At 44.1% G+C, this 23,698-nt stretch overlaps 1 protein-coding gene across 3 annotated transcripts in view; it reads left to right on the forward strand.

The window, feature by feature from the left end:
• The window catches only part of ACAT1 (acetyl-CoA acetyltransferase 1), a 141,882-nt gene that overhangs the window by 61,314 nt on the left and 56,870 nt on the right, over window positions 1-23,698 (forward strand). For all 3 annotated transcript variants that reach the window (XM_078657045.1, XM_078657047.1, XM_078657046.1), the window contains 2 exons: window positions 14,017-14,117; window positions 14,314-14,457. In XM_078657045.1, the coding sequence (XP_078513171.1) occupies window positions 14,017-14,117; window positions 14,314-14,457 (245 nt within the window). The remainder of the gene's footprint in view (window positions 1-14,016; window positions 14,118-14,313; window positions 14,458-23,698) is intronic.

A 23,698-nucleotide genomic window follows, 5' to 3' on the forward strand; every position in this document is an offset into this window, starting at 1 on the left:
TTAGATAGAAAGGCAGACAGATAGGGTTGCAAAGATAAATAGATAGAACAGGGAATTGGAATAAACGGCAGAGCTAAAATTAGTTATATAAAAGTTGAATGTCTATATAAGCATGACATACAAGAGCATTGAAAGCAAACTAGGCCATACAACCAAGACATACAGACTAAATTGGTTTTCAAATATAACTCTAGTCCTCAATTAAAATACATACCAGCATGACATACAATTGTGCAGTTAGAAATGCACTTCATTGCGCGTATACTAAAAAAAAAAAAAATGACAACTTCATGAAGAACAATTTCAAATAGACTCTATTTGGTATGTTGTCAAATAGCAGCAGTCAGATAAAAAGGCTACACCAACACACCTATGGAAAAAGACAGCTGGCTGAAAGCCGCTTTAAATAAGTACATTTTATATATAAATGTATTCCAACAGTTCCTTTCAAAGAAACGGGTGACGACACTCGTAGCTGCATGAATATTTCTCCTTTATTAGAGTAAAGCTGCCTGACACTTTTCGGCTGTTTACTTCTGCCTTGCTCACATCAAAGAAGCGTTAGTTTTTTATTGACAGCCGCCAAAGGCTCTTCCTCTCAAGAAGTCAAGTCAGTGTCTCCCTTCGACTAGTGTCTTGCCCACATCTTTCATGTTGTCATGACGTTATATCATGACGTTATAGCTCTAGCCCTGAGAGACCATTGTAATATCTTCTTCAAAAGGTCTCATTGCGCCATAGTATCTAACAACTAGAATCTGCCCTAATAGTGTCTGTTCTGAAGAAACCCTCTGCAGACCTCACCATTCCTGGCAGTTTTTGCCGTGTGTGCCTTAGCTGCCTTGGCAGTTAACTGGAAAAAGAAGTGAAGTTTACGCTGAATATTTAGACTATTTTGCATGCAGGATTTTGGGCTTCTCATGAGTCAGAAGTTCCTCTGATCTTAGTGTTCTACTAGCTCCCAAACATTGTGGAACAAGTCGATGTCTGTCTTGATCCTATATAGCAGCCTTCGATACAGTTTCTTGTTTTTTATTACTGCCTCACCTGTCCGGGGCAAGTATTCAAGACTTTGGGGTCTCTTTCATAACTGGTGCCACTCAGTCTTCCTGTCCTTCCATTCCAGTCCTCTGTGAAGGATTTATCATGAGGTTTTATTCAAGGTTTCTCATTGAGCCATGTTTTATTTACTATTTATGTGTCTCCTCTTGCGGACCTATTAACTCTTTTGGCTTTTCTTTAAAGCCTAGAGCAATGAGACCTAGACAATTGAACTTCATTGTGATGCTCATGCCTCCCTCCCAAAACAATTTTCAGAAATGCATGACTGCAAATATAGCTTGTATGAACAGTAATGTTCTGAAACTGAGCTTGAACAAAACAGAGATCCTTATTGTTGGAGGTTCGCCTTCTTTCTAGGCCGGCAGTCCTTGCTCTATTCACAATCCAGTAGACCCTGTTCACAATGTGGCCTTCCTTTTTAACAGCTGTCATACTGGTATCTAACGGAATTACTTCTTGCTTTTTCTGTCTGGGTATTATGCAAAACATTCTACCACTTCTTCTGCATGATTGTCTTTTTACAGTAGTCCTGGTGGGTGATAAATACCCACCTAGACAGCTGTAACTCATTGAATTTTGATCTTCCTGCTTATGTTCTCATCTGCCTTCAGCTCATCCAAAACACTGCTGCCAGGCTCCTACTTGACCTTCCTCAGAGGGCTCATGTGACAGAAGAGAACAGACCCAGGCTTCTTGTGGTAATTTTCAAAACCCTTTGCATTTTTCATAAGAACATCCATGCCCTTGGACAATTTAACCGTGTAGCCCGACTAGAACTCTCTGCTCTTCTTCTCCCAGACTTCTGGCAATCTGCAAACTCGGAAGACCTGGTCAAGGCAGCGGATGTTTTTCATATTTCAGCATAAAACCGGTATCTGTTCCTCATCATCCTCCATTCTGCAAATTTCCCAGAACTAGGTTATTCCCTCAATAAGCCCTCTTTGATGTATTCGTAGTGTTTCCTACCACTAGGACATCCTGAAGGATAGCAGATACTTCAGAAATCCAGTGTCTTGTTGTGCTCAGTTGTTGAGAGGAGCGAGCTCAACACCCTCTCCAAAAACCAAAGATGACTGAGACATCACAAGGTCGCCCAGAGGTGCCCGGATAGTACTTGCCATAATACCAGATTCTAGTTTCCACCAGAAATCCTACCTGATGGAAGATTTCATTTTTGCTTAACAGCAGAACTAACTAAAGAGCAAATGTCTGGTGCGGTTGACTGCTAAATTCACCTTTCCAATATGAGTTCTGCAAAGTGCAAGTAATGACTGTCTAAAAAGAGACTTCCCCACTGGGGACTACCCTCTCTAAAAAACGCATAGGTAACAAACAAACCCAAGTGCTGATATGGGGGAAAGGGATCCACTATTCCTTTTACTTTTGTACTTGAGCACAAATGATAGGACACAGGGCATTGGATTAGTGAAGCTGCCTGAGCGATACAAATTCATTCAACTGTGCTGCTTAGCACCATGTCACATACCGACATGCTCATTTTTTCAGGCGGGGTGTAGCCCCCTGTTTTTAGGGCAAGCTATTGGGATCCTCATGTTAAGGTCTCTACTTTGGCTCCATTCAGCCAGATATTTACCCCCTTTATTGCTAAGGATATAAGATCCAGATATGTAATAATTGTTGTCTTATTTCCATAGTCATATTCCTGGCAATGTGGACATGGATGTGGTTTACACGTTTCCGAGGTACTTTGCACAAAGCCCTTCGTCTGGATGTTTATTCAGTAATTTGGGAAAAGCAGGGTCCACTACAAAGCCAATACAAACACACCCATTTCAGGACTTATGACCAGGTAGAAGGCTGCTGAGAGACCCTGTTGATTTAATGCTACGTTGTGAACTTCATCTAAGATGAGGAGGCCCCCTCTGATGTGCACCACTGCAGTGGTTCTATCTGTCGGGAGTCAAAACCGAGCATGTAATGTTGTTGGGCCACATGTTTATGCAGTTATGTGGTCACTTCTCTTTGAGATTGGTCAGGAGCTGGGATCAACCCTGTGTTTCTTCATTGGTAGCATGACACCTGCATGCTTCTTTTAATCCGTGTGTGTAGAGGACATTTGTGATACCCGTGATTAGCACCCGAAAGAATCTCTTAATGCACATCAGTGGATGCTTTAGTTTTGTGTATTCGGGACCAGTCTCCAAATGTTCAGTCCATGTACAAGAATGTTACTAGTCTTTGGAGTTTCAAAGAAGCTGCCGCAGCATTTAATTATAAGATTGATCCCTTGATAAAGGCGCAGGTCGCCGAAATGCATTGGGAATGAAAGGAAATATATATGATAAAGATTGATGATATGATGATTTTGAAAAAGCATTAATGGTGAATATACAATGAGATGTGAAAACAACATCCAGATGAAATGGAAAACCATTGAATAAAATAATCACTATGAAGAACTAACAATGATGTGATAAAGTTATTTTGAAAAACTTGTGATTCTAACTTAGCTGGATTCTCAGCACAACCTGTGCCCTAACAGACAGATCAAATTTTTATGTTCTGCTGACCCGACTAAATAGCAAACACCATTCAACACAAGTCCACATTAGGTTTGAGGGAATTCAAATTCCATTCTCGCAGTCTACAATTATCCCAGAGTAATACATCCTTTTAGATTCATATTAATTAAGGGGAAATGTTTTTGCTTTTCATGGCACTTTTGACAGTAAGAACATTTTTCTTGTACAATGTGACTCCCTTCTGGCTGAGAGTGGTATGGGTGTCCACTTCAAGCTGGGTGTGTTTGCTTCTTACCCTTTGCTCTAATTAGCGAGTCTTTATTGTTAACACCTGGCAAGTTGGTTCTCTTTATTGATGCCCTTTGTACTCATTTATGTCTTCTCTTTAGTCTACACATTCTTCATTTGTTAGTAATCTTTTGGGTGTGCAGAAAAATGCAGGCCTACTGTATATTTACGTGTACAGTAGACATTTATTTAATTTGTGGCAATGCCTCATGATTTATCTACTACCAAGGCTGTTTTTTAAATCATGTAGCTGTATCCTATGCTTTGAGGCTCCCCGCTAACATATGGATTTTCCTTTCTGACATCTTTGTGTATTGTTCCAATATCAATGATTACACCTATTGGCTTAAAGATCCATTTTGTCACAAGGTTTCTATGCTGCAGAGAGTGGTTTGCTGAGTAGCCATTGGGGTCTTAGCTCAGCTAGAGTCTTTTTAAATGCTGCTTTGAACGCGAGTAGTGGAGTCCTGCAGATCCAAACGAATAATGTTCTGTGGGCAGGGACACCAAGTGCACTGTCCCCTAGAGATTCAGTTTATGCCGGACCAATGAGACCAAACAAGGCCAAATTGCATCTTGATTGTTTGTGTTCCTGTACAGACGAAAAGTGGCTTTGCGGTTTGTGTTACCTGTAAAGCAGCGCAAAACTACAGACCCGAATGATCATTTAGTGTTTACGAGTAATTGACAATGATTGGAGAATTTTAATTCATTGCATTTTCACTTATTTAACTACATTGGTGACTAGTCTGCTTTTTAGCTGGAGAGGTAGATGTGGAAGTTAAGCAAAGCTCCAGTGGCAAAAATGATAATTGTAATGAGAAGGAGTAGTGCAGGTGGAAGAATTAGTGTTGGAGAAAGGAGTCGTGTAGGTGGCTGATGAAAAAAGATCTAACAGGAGTCCACTTTGCTTAGAAGTCGGGCTTTGATCGAGATTCTACGAGGGAGATGATAGAATATTCAAGTTTTAAATAGCAGAAATATGGTGACTGTTGTGCTAATGAAGCTAGAATATGGAATACAATTGACAGAGTGGATTCCAAGGGTTATTAAGGAGGAGGGCAGTATGTTAAGGGTTATACAGTGAAATGAGGGAGCAAATGTTACTAGAATATATGGAAAAGAAAGTGAGCACTTTGTTTGGACATTGCAGCACCCATTCTGACTGGCTATGGCAATGTCAGTCCCTAACAGAAGGTGAGTTACTAGCAGTTAGAACTGTTTGGTGGAGGATGTAATTTCAATACATATATAAAAGCCAAAGGAGGGAGGCGCTAGGGGGCGCACAGCGGGATGGCTGCCTGAACCGCAGCTCCGCCGGGCGACCGCAGGCAATGTGAGAATCTACCGCTCTAGCCCCTTCGAACCCACCCTCCAAGCGGCTGTAAATGTGGGGGAACGAGGGCTGCTCCGTTCGGTGAGGTGATGTTCCCACTTACTGCGGCAGAAGATGTTTAAAGCCGGAGGGACTGCAGCGTTTGGTCGAATGCCTGACAAAATGGCCGGCGGCACTGAACGACCATCGAACTGATGAAGGGTTAGCGGCGGGAGCCCAGCGCGTTACAACAGCGGATTACCACACAGGGTAAGCTGTAGCCGTAGCCACCAGAATCGCTGGACCGAGCAGCCTCAGCCTACCTTACACGGCCGGTTATCGCACCAAGATCGCCGGACAAGTGCCTGACAAGATGGCCGCGCGGTGTGCGGACATTGCTGCCTTCGCGCCTTGGGGCACGGACTGCGCGGGTCGGCTCTCCCTGGCTGGCTGTCGAATGAAGACCATCGCTACTGGGTGCTAGCGCTTGCTCCCAACTCCCGGAGAGCGCACTGCCACTTCCTGCAACTTTCAATTGCCACAGACCGGTAAAGTCGGCACCGGAAGCTTACACAGCACAGACGGCGGGGAGCTTGGCAGGGCGTATGCGCCTCGGTGCTCTGCGCTATATGGTGGGGTGAAGAGCCCAGGACAGGTACTACCCGTCCTTCGTGCAGCGTGTACAGAAGAGCACTACCCTGCTTTATTGCGCTGTGTTGTTACAGTGGGATCCTGGCCTCGAGCCCCTTCACCTGCAGAATCTGAGGGGCGGTTTACCCAACGCTGACCCTTAATAGCGGAGACAGTGGTGCTTGTAGCAGTGGAGTGCCCAGGGAGGTAAATCACGGCGACTGCGGTAAGAACCACGAGGGCGTCTCGGCCCGTTTGCAGGAAAGTGACATCCCCATCCACGAACATGGGGAAACCGGATAAGCAGCAGCCCAGGATCTCCTTCGACAACAGGAAAACGACCAAATCCACGGAGGATGTGTCAGATAATGGTGGCGCGGCTGAGCATGGGTCTAACAGCAACATGGAGAAGATCCTGTTGGCGATACAATCTAATCTGCAGGATATCAACGGTAAACTAGACAACCTGACTTGCAGGATGGATGGCATGGCCGCAAGGCAAGAAAAACATGGAGAGAGGTTGGATGAAGCCGAAACTAGGATTTCAGCCGTTGAGGACGAAGCACGTGCCTCCACCTCCAAATGCACGGGTATGGAAAAAATACTGGAAGTGATAAGAGCGAAGGAGGAGGATTTGGAAGCGCGCTCGAGGCGCAACAATGTGCGCATCACGGGCCTGCCGGAGACGACGAACACGGGGAAGATGGAAAACTACATCGAAGGCCTGTGCAAGGATCTTTTTGGGGCGGAGGCCCTCTCACCGATCTTCATAGTGGAGCGGGCGCATCGATCACTGGCCCCCAAGCCGCCACCTGGTGCCGCACCTAGACCGATAGTGGCGAGGATCCTAAACTATCGGGATAGAGATACCATCCTACGGCTCGCACGAGAGAAGGGTAAAATACAACATCAAGGAAACTCCCTGGAGTTCTACCCGGACCACACTGTTGCAGTACAACAGGCCCGAAGGGAGTATGCTTCAGTGAAGGCTAAGCTGCGGGATTTGAACATTGCGTACTCCATGTTGTACCCAGCGCGGCTGCGAGTGGTGTGGAAGGAGAAGGCACTGGTGCTACCCACACCTAAAGCGGCCCTGGAGTTTGTTAAAAAGGCACAGCGGGAAGCGAGGGCGGAATCGCAAAATGAGCAACAGAGAGACTCAGACTGAGGCCGCTGGTAATGTCTCACATCTGAAGGCGGTGAGTTATAATATACTGTTGACGGATGTGTTATGCCACGTGTTCACCTACGACTGAACTATGCAAAGATGGCTGCCGGATCCGCAGGGCGGATCAGTTAGATGGTGATGCACTGCTTATATATTTCAGGGACTGACACTTCTTGTAGTATGAAGATTTGCTACAACTCATAATGTTTTCTCGCTGGCTGTTTCTATTTGTGTTTTTGTCGGACCACGTTACCAATAGGCGCGCATGGCAGCGCGTGTACGCTGGAAAAACAGCAATGTGATGGTGATTTGAAGGCGCATGTGATAGTGAGTACAGGAGAGTCACCGGTGAAGGAATGAGATGCACCATGCGCAGCTCGACTTAGGGGTGTGACACCCGACAATTGCGTACTCACTCCTGGAAGACTCGAATGTGCAGCCTATGGACAAGGTAGAGACTGGCTCAGGGCGCACACTGAACGTTGTACATGAGGAGAATAGTGCGGGAACCGCCATCGGCAGGAGTTGTAGAATTGTTATGTTACCCTGTGCCATTGCCGCTGCTTGGAAAAGACTAGGCGCTGCTTGGAGGGGGGAGGGGAGGGCGGCGGAGGATCACAATACTCACGCATATACACAGTTTATATAGTGTTGCCGCCCCCGTATTCTGGGTGATGTAGTGTGCACCTGGCGGTCCTCCCAGAGGGTAATACCCAACACAAGTTCTGAATATGGGCATTGAGTTGAAAGTTCTCTATGTTTGGGGAGGGTGCCCAGAAGGGATATGGCTTCGGCAGGTTGGGGATGCTGGAGTGGGTGGGATACGGGTGGGGGGGTTATTTGTATGTTTGCATAGACCGACAGCACTGTCTCTGAAAGTGTTCTTTGGTTCTCCGCCGGGACTGCCTACCGTAGATATGGAGGGATATCATGCGAAGGAAAAAATCATATTGTGTGCGTCATGTAACTGTATGAAAATGTCATATTTTGCATTGGATGCTATTCAAGGGTTCTGGAAGTACGGGCGGGGGTAATTTAAACGTGCTCACCTGGAACATCCGGGGATTTTCAAGGCCGCAGAAAATCAGACAGATCTTTGCCAGTCTTACTAGATGGAAAGTGGATGTGGCATTTCTGCAGGAATCACACCTAGCACCCAACACTCACGCACATCTGGGAGCGAGGTGGGCTGGGTCTGTGTACAGGGCTTCCTATTCTTCCTACTCTCGTGGAGTGATAGTATTGATAAGGAAAGGGGTGGAATTTGAAGCGCAACAGGTCACGCAGGATCCATATGGCAGATACGTGATAGTAACGGGTACTTTGCGGGGCCAGCGTGTTACGCTGCTTAACGTGTATGGACCTAACACTGAGGCACCGGACTTTTTTAGGGAAGTATGGGATCACTTGCAAAAACATACTGACACGCACATACTATGCGGGGGGGACTGGAATGTGACACTGCAGGACGGGATAGACCGTTCCTCTAATTCATTGGAGCCACATAAGCAATCGAGACAAATGGTAGACCACATGATGCAGGATTTAAGGTTAGCGGATCTCTGGAGACTGCAGCACACTGACACGCCGGGCGCCACACACGTCACAACATATCACAATAGTTGGTCTAGATTGGATTACTGGTTGGGATCGAGAGACTGGGCCTTGTGGGTACGACAGATACAGGTATTGCCACGTACATTATCGGACCACAATCCGGTCATGTTGCAAGTGGATGTCCCGCAGTACACCCCTCCCCCCTTCCAGTGGCGATTCAATTCCCGGGCTCTTATAGACACGGTATATGTAGACACCATTATGACAGCAATAAATGACTATTTTGAAATTAACACACAGTCGACGGACGACCCGTGCCTGCTTTGGGAAGCGTTCAAAGCCACTCTTAGGGGTGTATGCATTGGCACCACCATAGGGGTGCTAAAAGACGTCAGGAATCAGATCCGCCGTTGCGAACAGCAGATGAGAGATCTAGAAGTGCAATATGAGACGACTAGAGACGTTTCATTGCTGCCTAGGCTACGCGAGATGCATACTGAGCATGCAGAATTCCTGGAATCTGAAATGAAGTACTTAGACCGCCCACATGTGGCTAGAACCTTTGGAGAAGGGGGAAGGCCAGGGGCGCTGCTGGCTCGGAAAATCTGTGAGGGAAAGGGGCAATCAGCAATACTTAGAATTAAAACCGGGGAGGGTGTATTGCAAACACACTCAGCGGACATACTGCGTTGTTTTGTGGACTCGTTCGGCTCACTGTATAGGTCACAACCCACGGCACCGGAGGAGGAAACAAACGACTACTTACATGACGTAGCGATTGGATGGCTGTCGGACGGACAACGGGAGCTCCTGGCCAGACCCATAACAGTGGAGGAGGTCACTGAAGTGATATGCTCCTTGCCAAATGGAAAGGCACCGGGCCCCGACGGGTACACCGCGGAATTCTACAAACACTTCGCGGACAAGATAGCTCCACACTTGGTGGCGATGTATGGTGCCTCCCTGGAGAGATCGCTCCTTCCCCCATCACTGCGAGAAGCGATGATTATCGCCCTGTTAAAGCCGTCCAAGGACCCGGAGGAGTGTGACTCCTATAGACCTCTCTCCCTGATCAATGTAGATTCGAAAATTCTCGCCAAACTCTTGGCAGGCCGACTATCCCCCTTGATGACCCGACTGGTGCTGCCGGACCAGTCTGGGTTTGTACCCACCAGATCGACTGCCCACAATACTAGGTCCTTATTTGCACTCTCACACTACCTGCAGCCCACGGTTAAGGCGGTGGCTGTCATGCTAGACGCCGCCAAGGCATTCGATTCAATTGAATGGCGTTACATGATTACGGTCCTGCATAGAATGGGGTTTCCTAAGAGGTTTGTGCAATGGGTCTCTTTGCTGTACACACAACCGCGCGCCAGGGTCAGAATAAATGGTTATGTCTCGGAACAGTTTGATGTAGGGCGTGGTACCAGGCAGGGCTGTCCGCTGTCGCCACTGCTATTTGCGCTGGCTCTGGAGCCACTGGCGTGCATAGTGCGACAGAACTACAAGGAGTCAGCGCTGAGATTTGTTGACAGGCCTCTCCACATTTCATTATATGCGGACGACATGTTACTATACGTCCGTGACCCGGAGACACACCTGAACCCGCTGCTTAGGGAATACATTAGGTTTGGCGGGCATTCAGGGTTAGCGATCAACTGGGCTAAGTCCTCAATAATACCCCTCACCGACACTACGTTGTCCTTTGCAGTAGACTTTCCGTTGGAATGGCAGAGAGAGCCGATTAGATACCTAGGAGTTATGTATCACAGGGATCCGGATGAGGTTCTACGAGCGAACTATGGGGTGGTGCTCTCCAAACTGGAAGACAAAATTCAACGCTGGATTCATCTGCCGCTATCGCTAGCTGATAGAATAGCTATAGTCAAGATGAACGTGCTACCCAAGTTGCTCTATATGTTCAACAACATACCGATCACGCCACCACAGGCAATATTCCGCCGAGTGTATTCCTTGGTGAGGACGCTAATATGGGCGGGCAAACCGGCTCGTATTGACTTGCAAACACTTACATTACCATTCGCGCAAGGTGGGTTCGGGGTGCCGGACTTCCTTCTCTATTACCTATGTGCACAGGCACAGTATGCAGCGTATTGGTACCATGCGGTCCCGTATCTAACACACACAGCTATAGAAAGGGATGATGCGTATCCGGTTCCTCTCTCTGCAATAGTCACGCACAAGAGACCGCCACTACATGCAAACGATATCAATACTGTGGATACGACGGTTAGAGCATGGCACAGGCTGGGACAATTGGCTTATAAGACCCCGCTCTATGCACCTGCCATGCCGCTGCAACATCATCAGGCCCTGTCTGTAACTGGGGAAAAGGTTGGGATGTCTTTGCTGAGTAAAGCTGGGATTGACAGACTGGGTGATGTGTTTAAGGAAGGCACGTTCGTAGGTCTAGAACAACTGCACTATATTCAGAATCAGACTCCTATGTTTAGTTTCACATACTACAGATTGACCAGAGCATTGAGGGAACACTACCCGACGTTCCCACAGGAACCAGAATGCCTTGCACCATTACAACTGATGATTACCTCTAATGATCTTTCACATTTGGTGTCCAGATTATATACGGCAGCGCAATCCGAGATAGCGGGTAATACTCAAAAGGCTAAAGGGCGGTGGGATGCCTTGATGGACACACCATTGACAGATGAGGAATGGAGTAGCACCTGCGCTTTAACACAGATACTGACACCTAACGGCAATTTGAGGATTATTCATTTTAAATTTCTTCATCAAATATATTATACACCGTCGAAATTGCTCAGGTTTGGGTTGTACGAGGAAGACAAATGCAAAAGGTGTGGCAGGGAGGGGGCGGACTTTGGGCATCTGGCCTGGGACTGCGCAGGAGTGGCGACATACTGGGGGGAGGTTACAGACACACTAGCGTTGATACTGGGAGAAGTGGTGCAGTGCACACCCAAGATCTGTCTGCTGGGTATTGTGCCACAATTCAGGGCCTTAAAGCGTAAATTCTGTGCAATTGCTTTGCTAATGGCGAAGAGACAAGTGGCGCAATGTTGGAACAGCCGCAAAGTGCCAACGAAGAAAACGTGGCTCTATGATATGACCACATGCCGTGACAAACTGCAAACATATGAGGAGCAATTGCCGGCTAAGTCCAGACCAAAGGACATTTGGTGTTTTCTAACAGATTACCTCACCTCTCTGCAGGACAGTGAGGAGGACTAACTCTCCGTTACTTTCAATCTAACTGGGAGGATGTATGAAGCGCAGACCCGTGTCTGTGGATGGCAACTCTTGGTGGGCGTGAGAACTATTATCATAATTGATGTTTAGAATGTGTACGATGGAGCTGTGAGGTCTTAGTTGGGGTATGTTGACTTCTGTTTTCCTTTCTATGAAAATGTTAAATGGTGAGACTCAAGTAATGCGTTGGCTTATGGACCTACGGAGGATGTGTGGGGGGGCTCGACTTTGTAATACTGTACTATTCTTCTGTGCACAAGCAAAGTATAACTGAGGATACCATCAACGTAGCGAGCCGGCCCCAGGGTTGTAGGCTCATGCTGTGTAAATATCTTTTTGCTAATAAAGGTCTTACGGAAAAAAAAAAAAAAAAAAAAAATAAAAAAAATAAAAGCCAAAGGAAGAGTAATTTTGCTGACAGATGTGCAATATAGAAAGATGAGAATCAACTGGCAACATCTCTATGCAGATGACACTCAACTCTACATAACAATCTCATCAATCAAAGACATCCAGCCCTAAATAGCACTCTTCACTGTTCAGTTCTGGCTGACCAGCAACCATCTTAAACTCAACCCCAACAAAACTGAACTCCTTCTCATCCAACCCAACGATAAATCCTTTCCTGTAGGTATCTGGCTTGACAACCTCACTGCATTAAACTGCAAACTATCCATATCCAACTGCATCAAATCTCTGGGGATTACACTTGATAGACACCTAAGCATGAAAGAGCATATTAATGCCTCTGCTAAAAGTGCCTTCTACATGCTGAAACCCTTCATCCCAACCAAAGACCTAAAGACTGTAGCGCAATCCCTAGTCCTCCCCAAGCTAGACTACGGCAACACAATGATTGCGGGTGCCCCAAAAACACACCTAGCCCCTCTGAATGCAACACTCCACACAGCGGCTAGACTACTGTCAGGTGAGAGACACTTCAATCACATTACTCCCACTCTCAGAAAATTCAACTGGCTACCAATCAAGGCAAAAGCTATATTCAAAACTGCTTTATTAATCCATAAAGCTCTTTACACGGAAATACCAGCCTAACTCACATATAAATTATCAAAAGCCTGCCAGAGGAGACCTCTTTGAAGCTCTGACAGTCTAGTCTTGATTCCATCAAAATTTAAAAAGGAGAAATATCTTCGCTACCTCAGTATGTATTTTGTCCATCTATGCTACTGTCTTTCGAAACCTTTCTTAATATACTATTAATATGTATTTTATGTACTCCACATGTATTTCGTACATGTCTACCTCAAATATTGTCCTATATAGCGTTAATATCTATTTTTTTATTTACTCCATGGAACCCGTTGCACTTAATGCAGTGCTAACTGTAAAGCGCTATATACACTTATACTAAATCTTCCTCAAAACTGTATCATCTTTATAGCCATATGTCTATCGTATATTCTGTTTACATATGCTCACTATGTATCTATATTTTCTTCAAATGTAACTCATGCTGATGTGCAAATGCTGTGACCTACTCTGATACCTGTGAGTCAAGTTCACCCTATACAAAACTCGATGAATAAATAGATGCAAAAGATGACCCTAAGTAGAAGGGCGGCTGTGGACTTAGGGGTGCACTTTGCCATAAATGTAAATGTGAGATACTTGTAAAGCGCACTGTTACTCTACCCGAGTGTCCTGGCGCTGTAGACCGCTGGAGAACCCGTCCTGGTTTTCCCTGTGAGATGGTCCCTTCCTGGGTATCTCCAGGGTGAAACCAGGCATCCCCTGCGTCTGTGGAGGGCCGTTGCAGAGATGAGGCAAGCTTAATGCCCAGAGTTACCGAGTGTGTTCCCTGGTTAGAGTAGGCACTGAGGCGAGAATTATCGAGTCCGTTGACCCTGGTCCAAGACCCTGCCGCGTCGGGAATTGAACCCTGGTCCCGGGCCGTTCTCTGCTTACAGGTCTGCCGCCTCTAACCAGTGAGCAACACCTCTCCACAGAGTAGGAGCAGAGCACTGAGTGAACCAGGAAAGTGCTGAGGCCACAAAACCAAGAGTAAACATGGTTGTTTGGTGGGTGTGAGGGACAACCATGTCTGGTGAAGAATCCGTATGCAGGCTAGATGGTTAAGGGAAGCAATAATGTATTGTATGAAGAATACACTGACATGTTGTTGTAAAAAGCTTTATTTCGACAGCGCGCGTCATAAAAGCTGACATATGTAAACAAACCCTCATTTATATGGTATTGAAGTCATTGAAGTCATTTGTTTGACATATTTTGGTTAGGTTTACCAGTTTCCACCCCAGCAACAACCATCAACAAAGTATGTGCATCTGGAATGAAGTCCATAATGATGGCAGCTCAAAGTTTGATGTGTGGGCATCAGGTGAGAAAATGTTCTATCCTTTTCATCCTCAAAATTGTCTGTTTGCAACCAGGTCTGCTTTACAATGGTGATTGTTTATGAATCAGTCTTTAACTATTCAAAGCAGAAAGTATTTATTTGTATCTGTTCAGAGGAAATCATTATTACATTGTCTCTGTGCCCATCTGACATTATGTGCCTGTTTTCATTTGAGCAGCAGGTGATGGTGGCTGGAGGAATGGAGAGTATGTCTAATGTTCCATACGTAATGAGCAGAGGAGCCACGCCGTATGGAGGAGTAAAACTAGAAGATCTAATTGTAAAAGATGGGCTGACCGACGTCTACAACAGAATTCACATGGTATGCTGGCTTTTTAGACTATTGGGAGTTTAAATCTGTGCAGTTGCACAGCCTGCATAAGCAGCATGCCGCTTTACAGTGGCCAGAAGTAATTTGTTACATAAACTATGACTTTGGCGTAGTTCTATAAGGCTTGCTTTCCCACCCACGGTGACAAATGTGAACTCCGTACAGAGCACCAGCGCTGAATGTGTAAGACTGGTTATTCTAGCCCCGCAGAACGCCACCTAATACATTGTTGTTATTTCTTTTGGGTTACTAACAATCCCTGCATCGGGAACAGAGAATCCGTGGTGACAGAAACAAACCTATTTTGCTATTCACAATATCACGCTTGCATACTGCGCTAAAAAGAATAAACATCATTTACTACAATAGGGCTAACCTGTTTCTTGGTACACTTAAAATAACTACACAAGATGTCATAAAAAAACCCAGAGGAAGGCACGTTGACAACGAGAATAAAATTAACATCTTATACCTATTTCTATGCACTACACTAGGAGAGCATGGAAAGTCGAATAACTTGCAGTCTAGAGTTTTCTTAGGGAAAAGATACGCACTGCATACCTTGTTGACAGCAAGAGCTGTCATTATCAACAAAGGCGAGAAGGCAGTGTTCCTTGTGAAGGGCAAACACGCTCTGCAGTAGCGGCCTTCCGTCGGGACTCTGTTTTATCGGCATCAGGCGACGTGTAGCATTTTCGAAGTGCACTGGCAGTAGGTGAGAACGCCTCTGGCAGAATCTCAAAAGCTAATCTGGATGAAGGACCTCCCCTGTCAAGTGGTCAAGTAGTAGCCCTTGTATTCTACACCTTAACAGAGATTGGAATTTCTGACATAAGTTTAGGAATGTCTGACATAGATTATGTGTATCAAGGTTTGGGTTCCAGATGCTTCCATATGAACAAATAGGATGTCAATTCAGACTCCACTATTTCTTAGAAAGATAAAGTCAGACGACATCTGACTCAATGGCAGACATGACAATGATTTTGCATAAATTGGGAAAGATGGTGACTTACAGTACCTAATCTGGAGTCTGCCCCTACTCAAAAAGTCGCACCTTAGGGCTTTACGTCAGATTGGCCTCAGATATAGCATAGCTGTTGCATCTGTAATCAACTGCTGGTATGGACTTACCCTGTTAGTTCATGCTATTGTTTCGTTAGGCGTGCGAGGTGCTGAGAGGAATATATGATGTTATTTAGCATACCGTTACTCCGCAGGTATTTACTTCAAAGTTTTTACTTCGCAAATACCTTTACTATGCATGATTTTAGTGCAAATGCTTTTACTTCGCAAATATATACAAATACATTAAAAATGCATTTACTTCGCGGTAAATTATTACGCATACCGTTACAACACGTTATTGGTTCTTTAAAACAAAAAATTAATTGTAATAGTAACCTATCCCCTGGCACGCACCCTGAACCCTAAAATTGCCCCTTACACCCCAAAACCCTAACCCACCCTGACACCTAAAATTACCCCAGCACCCCAAAACCTAAACTCACCTTGAACCCCAAAAATATCCCAGCACCCCAAAACCTTAAGCGCACCCTGAACCCTAAAATGACCCCTACACCCCAAAACCTAACCCACCCTGACACCTACAATTACCACTGCACCACAAAACATAAACCCACCCTGAACCACAAAAATACCCCAAACCCTTAAATGTGCCCTGAACCCTAAAAATTCCCCCTACACCCTAAAACCCTAACCCACCCTGACACCTAAAATTCCCCCTACACCCCAAAACCTAAATGCACCCTGAACCCCAAAAATACCCCAGCACCCCAAAACATTAAACACACCCTGAACCCAAAACTTACCCTTACACCCCAAAACCCTAACCCACCCTGACACCTAAAATTCCCCCTACAACCCAAAACCTAAACCCACACTGAACCCCAAAAATACCCCAGCACCCCAAAACCTTAAATGCACACTGAACCCTAAATATACCCCCTACACCCCAAAACCCTGACCCCTAAAAATACACCTGTACCCCAAAACCTAAACGCACCCGAACCCCAAAAATACTCTAGCACCCCAAAACCTTAAACGCACCCTGAACCCTCAAAATACCCCACATACCCCAAAACCCTAACCCACCCTGACCACTAAAAATACCTCTTTACCCCAAAACTTTAATTTGCACAGTAACTCCATTATGCATAGTAAGTGCATGCTAAGTAATAGAACATGCTAAGTAAATGCATGCTAAGTAATGGCATCTGCAAACTAAAATATGCGTAGTAATGGTAATACGAATTAATGACGCGTAGTAAAGGTAGAATACTGCTGAGAGCCCTGCTGGTAGTGTTGCTCTTTTCCAGTGGGAAGCTCAGTTTCCCACTGGATAATAGAATTCCTTCACTTGTAAAATCAGTTCTCAAAGTTGTTTTGTATACAAAGAAAAAAGTTAATTATTGTTATATGCATGTAGTAATCGTAAGCCCACAAGCTTGGGGTAGGCATGTGTGAGGATTTACAGCCAACACTTTTTACTCTAGTGAGTTAGGATTTGAGACTTTCTCAAGGCTGTACATATGTGAAATGAGTTACATGAAACAAAATAAAATTACATTTGAATCCCATAAATCTGTATTTTTAATTCTTGTTTCCAGTGAGACATGCAATAATGTTCCAAATTCCACTTGCAAAGACATGTATTGCTTGTCTACAAGTTGGGGAAAAAATTGACACCTATGTGCCAACAAATGTCAGACGAATTAAATTATCCTTATTAAATAAAATAAGCAGTCTTTAGCATGTTTAATGAAAAACAAAGAAATCCACATATCTACTTCACATGCTCAGGTGTGTCTGCACCATCCAAGGGCTTTATCCTGTGCATAGTGAAGGTTGGAACGGTCTTATGTGTTCTGCAATGGCAACGGCTGTGCACTGGCTCAATCTTCTAGTCCTGTTCTTTAAATCTGTAGAGCAATAACGTGCTGTCATTCAAGGCTACTATGCATCACTTCATGCTCTCGTTGAATACAAAAGCACACGGTATGCAACACTAGACATACTTTTTTTTTTTTACTTTTTTTTTTTCAATTTTGTAACAGATACAAAAAAAACACCTTAATTGGCATTGTTACAACACATGTACACAGATCGACCTTCTCATTATGGCACTTGGGGATATAGGCTTCACCTGGATATGCGCGGACACATGAGGAATAACAGATTAGCAAGTAAATAAATAACATCGTGAGGAAGCAGCAAGGCCTCGCACAACTCCCTGTAATAGATAAACAATAGGAAACCCCTAACCCGCTCCATCAGATCCCGACCCCCTTGGCGAGAACAATTAGTCACTTGCCCCATCAGACTCGCTATGTGAAGACTGCCCTCTCTCTGCTAGTCCTGTGGCACACATGCTTCACCAGGCAAGTAAGTCCTCCTGCAGTTTCTCATCCCTCCGAGGGAGCGGCAATGAGTTTCCTCGGCCAGGGACCACTCTCTCACATCTCTAAGCCAGGTGGTCACCTCCGGGGCCCTCTGTCCCATCCAAGTAATCGCCACCCTACGCCTGGCAAGCACCAATATCAGTTGCAATAGTTTATTGGAGAGTTTTCGTTTCTTGGGCTTCGGGACTAACGCCAGTAAACAATGCAAGGGATTCATTGCTATCTGAAGGCCTGTAGTGGTGACTATGTGCTCTACCACACCCGCCCAAAAACTCCTGATCAACGGGCAGTACCGACCGCTAGATGCAGGAAGCTCGCCCCCCCGTATTACATCTGGGGCAGCTGTCCCCCTTCTCTCCAGACAAACGCCTCAACGAGATTGGGGTTAGGTGGGTACGGTGCAGAAAGATAAAGTGTATCAATTTGAATCGTGCATTGCTCGAAACCTTACGCCTGAGGGACCCTATTCGCTTCCGTTGGCCCTGTTCCAATGGAGCACCAAGATCTGCCTCCCATGCCGCCCAGGCCGGCGGCACCGGTGGGGTGGAGTCCTGTTTCATAGCCGCATATAGCTGAGAGATTAGTCTACGCCCCCTGCCGCAGGACAGAAGAATGTGCAAGGTGTGAGTCATCGGTGGTGCATACGGGCACTGAGGCCAGGTCACCCTTTACACATCTCGCAGTCCCCAATAGTGCAGGTACTGCCCTCTTCCTAGGCCGAAGGCTTCCTCTGACTGCTCATAAGTGAAGAAGGACTCGTTGGAGTATAGATCGGCCATAACCTCACTCCCCCCCCGCCAGTTGTGAAAGGACGTATGTTTTTCCATCGCCACGAAAGGGGCCAGTATCCAGACTGGTAGTTCCCTATGGGCAACACTAGACATACTTGAAACACTGTGACACAAATGATTCACTCTCTTAAACACACACACTAAGAACAAGCATTTGCAATGCAATAGGTCTCGCATTTGCGAGAGATTAAGCTATTGGCATTGTAATTGACAATCAAGTGGGCAAAGACACCCCGGACGCAGACCAAGCAAGCCTGCCTTTGCAAGCCCACAAGCTCTACCTGCAATAGGAACTAGTAATCTAGAAGGAAGGAAGCTCTGAGCTGTTTCTATGGTTCTGTAATTCTTGGCTAGTTTTCTCCTTGGTTTTCTTATTGTGTACATGATTTTGTGTGTGTTGGTATTCTCGTTTTCCACTTCTAATGTACTTTTCTGTCTAGTGGCTATATCGGAGTGGGTTTTTGGTTTATTGGCAAGCCAATACCAATTAATGGTTTCATTCAACTCGCAGCACATATAAAAATGTATTAAAAATATTTGAAAAATATTGTATTGCAGATGCCATACGGAATTGGCTTTAGTCTTACTAATAACTGGTTATTTTATTTATTTTTACCTTCAGTTTTGTGTCTTCCAGCTTAAGTCTTCCTCTTCAGTTTTGTAGTGTGGGCACCCAGTGTTAGCCATAACTTTGCCCATCTTTCTTTTGGCTATATTTTGTTTTTATTTGGGCACTCGATTTTGATTGATTTGTGTCATGATAGGCCAATTCTGACCTGCTCCTGTTTCGCACTTTGTCTTGCAGATGACCTTTTCAATTGCAAAGTCCGTGTTAGTTTTTGCTTCTGTTGCATGAGACTGTTGGAGACACACCAGACGCCCATCAAATGCTCTTGCACTGCTCCCTACAGTGGGTCGCTGCCTGACCTCTAGCTTAGTTAGCCTACCAGATATTTTTAGAGGTAGATAGATTCCCCACAAGAAATGCGGCTCTTACTTACTGTTTTCTCTGACGGTACTCAAGCAGATGCTAATATTACCTGTAGGTTTAGGTACGAGAATTTGAAGCACACGTTGAAAAGCTACAAGCGCCTGTTCTTCTATTGGGGCCCTCCATAAAATGAGGTTTTGTATTTTGTACATTTTTCTGAATTGAGCCATATAATTTTCATTGTTTTTAAATGGGTGAGAGTGGAGTATTGCCATATTGCTTTAAATTAATATACATATATATAATGTAATATTATATATATATATATATATATATATATATATATATATATATATAATTATATCGTACTGTAGTATAGTATGTATTACAGAGATATAAGGTAGAAACCTCACTCACTAAAATTCTTGTTTTAGCATCTGTGAAAACCTTCCCCCCTTTAGCCCCAATGTTACACATAGAATATAAATATGCAGGCCACAATTTATGTTGGATCCCAAAAATAAGAGCTAGTCCAATTTTTGTTGTAAGACTAATCCACAAATTGATTTACCCAACTATTACTCACTTGCTAAAAGTCATGTTGGGTTCTAAAAGCAAAAATGTCATTAAATTCGGCATGAAATTACCTGCCACACCTTTAATAAATATATATGTGCCACAGTCATTCAGGAAGTACTCATAAATTGATCCACAAATTCAGTGTGGGTGAAGTCCATGTTTGTGTGTGCCTCATTGCCACACCTATACATATAGGCTAAGAAAGTTGAGCCTAATCCAGTGCTGGCGAACATCAAACAAAAGACATGAACGAGTTCTGCTACGGTAAAGATTGTGCCCTAACAGGCGTCTGTCACACCATACGCATGCACTTGAGAAGGCAGTGAAAAAAGTAAAAGCTAGTCTTCAGTTTGTGGACATCAGGTAAACGTAGGAATGAAGTATATGGGGGGTGAACCTCTCGTCCTGGCAGAGCTAGTTGTCATACCTGCCAGCACAGACACGTCACAGCGTCAGACAAAAAGTATCAGCAAAATTAGTGCTGTTAGTGCGGAGACCTCCGTTTTGCAGCTTGTAACTTTTACAGCTATCTAGTGGTTGGTTCTGAAATTTCCTTTGAAATGAAAAGTTACGTATTTCATGCATTGTTGACTGTATGCAGGGCACAAGTCCTAAAACAAGCGTGCAGTGGGAGCGTGTGAGGCAGAGAGGAGACGCCATGCGCGTACACATCGCCTGACGGTGCGCGCACATGGTTTGTCTCCCTTCGCGCACCCAACCAACAACAATAGTCTTGCCAAGGCGAAGCAGCGCATGCGCTGCATTCGCTAGGCAAGTCCTAAAAAGATCTCACTGTTCCAATAACCCGCATATTTGGTGGGAGTGAGTGTGTGAAGCAAAAGAGATCTTATACATACCCGCACTTCATTTTTCTTTTACATTTATCTGATGTCCTGATTTCTTAAGCACAATGTACAGTACTAGGAAATTTAAATGCGTTTAAAAGATTCTTACTTTGGTATGCTTTTCCCTTTTGTGGGACACAATCGTCCCTTAAAGATGATTAATTCCACCACTGTGCCACTTAAACAGATTTCATTCAATGTAAGAATAGAAAAGGAGATAAGAGTACGAAAATCTTCAGAGATGTGAATTTGGTGATGACTAGTCCGCTGGCAGTCGCCTGGGGCCAACATGCGTCGTGACTGGAATTTTTTGAATAAGTGGAGGAAATCCTGCAGCGTAAACAGATTTCCCCTTGTAAAAATCTACAGATCAGACTGATCTGTGAGTTTTGGTTGATATTGCGTTCCTTCTGTTTTCTTTAGTTGTAGAACTTTGTTTTAACTTCCTTCTTTGTAGTTTAATTGGTGCCAGACCTCCCTATGAAGGTTTTTCTTCTTTGGTCCCTTATTACCTATGCATATCTCATCTGTGGACTTGGTATTCCAAATGCATAGGCTCTAACATCCTCCAACATATAGAAGAAGTAAGGAAAAGAAAAATATTTTTGGAACTCTATACTTTAAAAGCAGTAACAGATCTGTTGTCAAGTTAAAGATCCTCGCAGTGTCTGCACATTTATGGGCATATTCACAAACTGTATTTTGTTGTATGTTTTGTAGTACTTCAATAGTCTTACAAATGTGTTACAAAATGCTATTCACAAACCTACGTGGAAAGTTTCCTCATCAGCCTCTCCTGTCTTATTCTGTGCAGAGAGCTCCTCCTCCTCGACTGCAGAGTCTCCCCACACATAGGTATGCTTTTAGTTGTAAATGTGTGAAAGATAGAGGGGAATGGCTGGAAAATGGAGAATATGTATGACTAAAAGGGAGGGTATTGGAGGGATTAAGGAAAGAGTTTTAAGGAAGGCCAGGGAACATTAGGGAGTTTTAGGTAAAGACGTTCACCCGCCCACAAAAGACTAAGGGCCAGATGTAGGTAATCCCAGATTACCGATTCTTAAATACCGAATCATACCGATTCGGTATTTAAGAACAGGCAAATGGGATGTAGGTAATTTTTCTTTTAACATTACCGAATCTGTAAGTTTCGGTAGTTACCGAATCCGTATTTACTGATTCGGTAATTGCTATTCATTCCTATGGGCCTGGAGGCCCATAGGAATGAATGTCAATTACTGAATCAGTAAATACCGATTCGGTAATTGGGGGAAACATTGAAGGGTGGCAGGGTGTCACTTTGACACCCTGTTGCACCCCTCAATTGTGTATGGGTACACATGTTGCAGACATACATGCAACATGGCACTGTTGGAAAAGCAAAAAAAATGCTTTTTCAAAGGTTTTCATTATTTACCACCAACTTGTAGTTGGTGGTAAAAAACGAATCCTAAAATGGGAAAATCACTCATTTGAGTGCTCCCTACATATCCGGATTCGGTATTTTACCGAATCGGTATTTAAGAATTCGGTAATTTACCGATTCCTTAAATTACCGATTCGGTAAATTACCGAATCCTTTAGATTAGGCCCCTTGCATCAGAAAAGCCTAATACCGGTTGGTAACGGCCGAAATTCTGTAATTTCGGCCGTTACCGACCGGTATTAGGCTTCCTACATCTGGCCCCAAGCCCCTTCCTATTCACAAACTGCACTTCTAAAGTTACTACAGATAAAAAGGGACCCAAACTAGTAGTAATTTACTCTACCTCAGCAATGAAGTAAGTCCAGCACCACAGATGGCCAACCTCTGGTACTGCAGCACCCTCCAATACAAAATAATGGTGTTAGGGACATAAAATGAAACCTCAAAGTAAATAATGTTGAATTAAATGGAATTATTATAAATTGTTTAACATATAAAAATACTTTAAATTTAATGGTAAAGCACAAAAATAGTAAATTTTAATATTTAATTATAGAATGTATTAACCTTTTTTTAATTTAGAAATAAACGTAACAATTTTTGTTAAAATATTTTGAAATTACTTGTTATTAATTCTGTACCCCACTTCTGATAATTAATGATGCATAATAAAGTTATTTTTTTTTAACTTTAGGTGGGACTTTATTTTTTAATTTTTAAACTTTTTTAAATTTTTTATTTTATTGGAGAGAGTATACAAAGTACAAAAATATTAAATATACATTTGTTCATGAGCAAATTTAAACACCAAAAAATAAAAGAAACAAATTCATTTTAGACATTTCATGAATACATATCATACAAATTAGATTTCTAATCAGTTAATTTCATCCCCGACTGGACTTTGCCGTGTAATCCATTTCTTTATTGGTGCCCAGATTTCCCAACCTCTCCTGCAAGTGGCACGACCTTTACACTTATATAATGATTTCTCAAGATGATATATTGCCAGTAAACGACCTAGCCAGGCATGGTATGCAGGTGGATCCGCATCCTTCCAATATGTTGCAATGAGAAGCCGGATTACAGCTATTGATATAAAAACAAATTTGTTCTTCCGGCAGTCATGTTGCGTCTTCTCATCGCAGCCAGCCTGGCATCATTAATGTAGGAGTGATATTGATTCTGTTGCCTGTTGCTGCTGTCAAAAACTCCTCTATTTGCTATTTTAGGGGACC

Source organism: Lissotriton helveticus, chromosome 8 (genome assembly GCF_964261635.1).
Source record: "Lissotriton helveticus chromosome 8, aLisHel1.1, whole genome shotgun sequence".
NCBI lineage: Eukaryota > Metazoa > Chordata > Amphibia > Caudata > Salamandridae > Lissotriton > Lissotriton helveticus.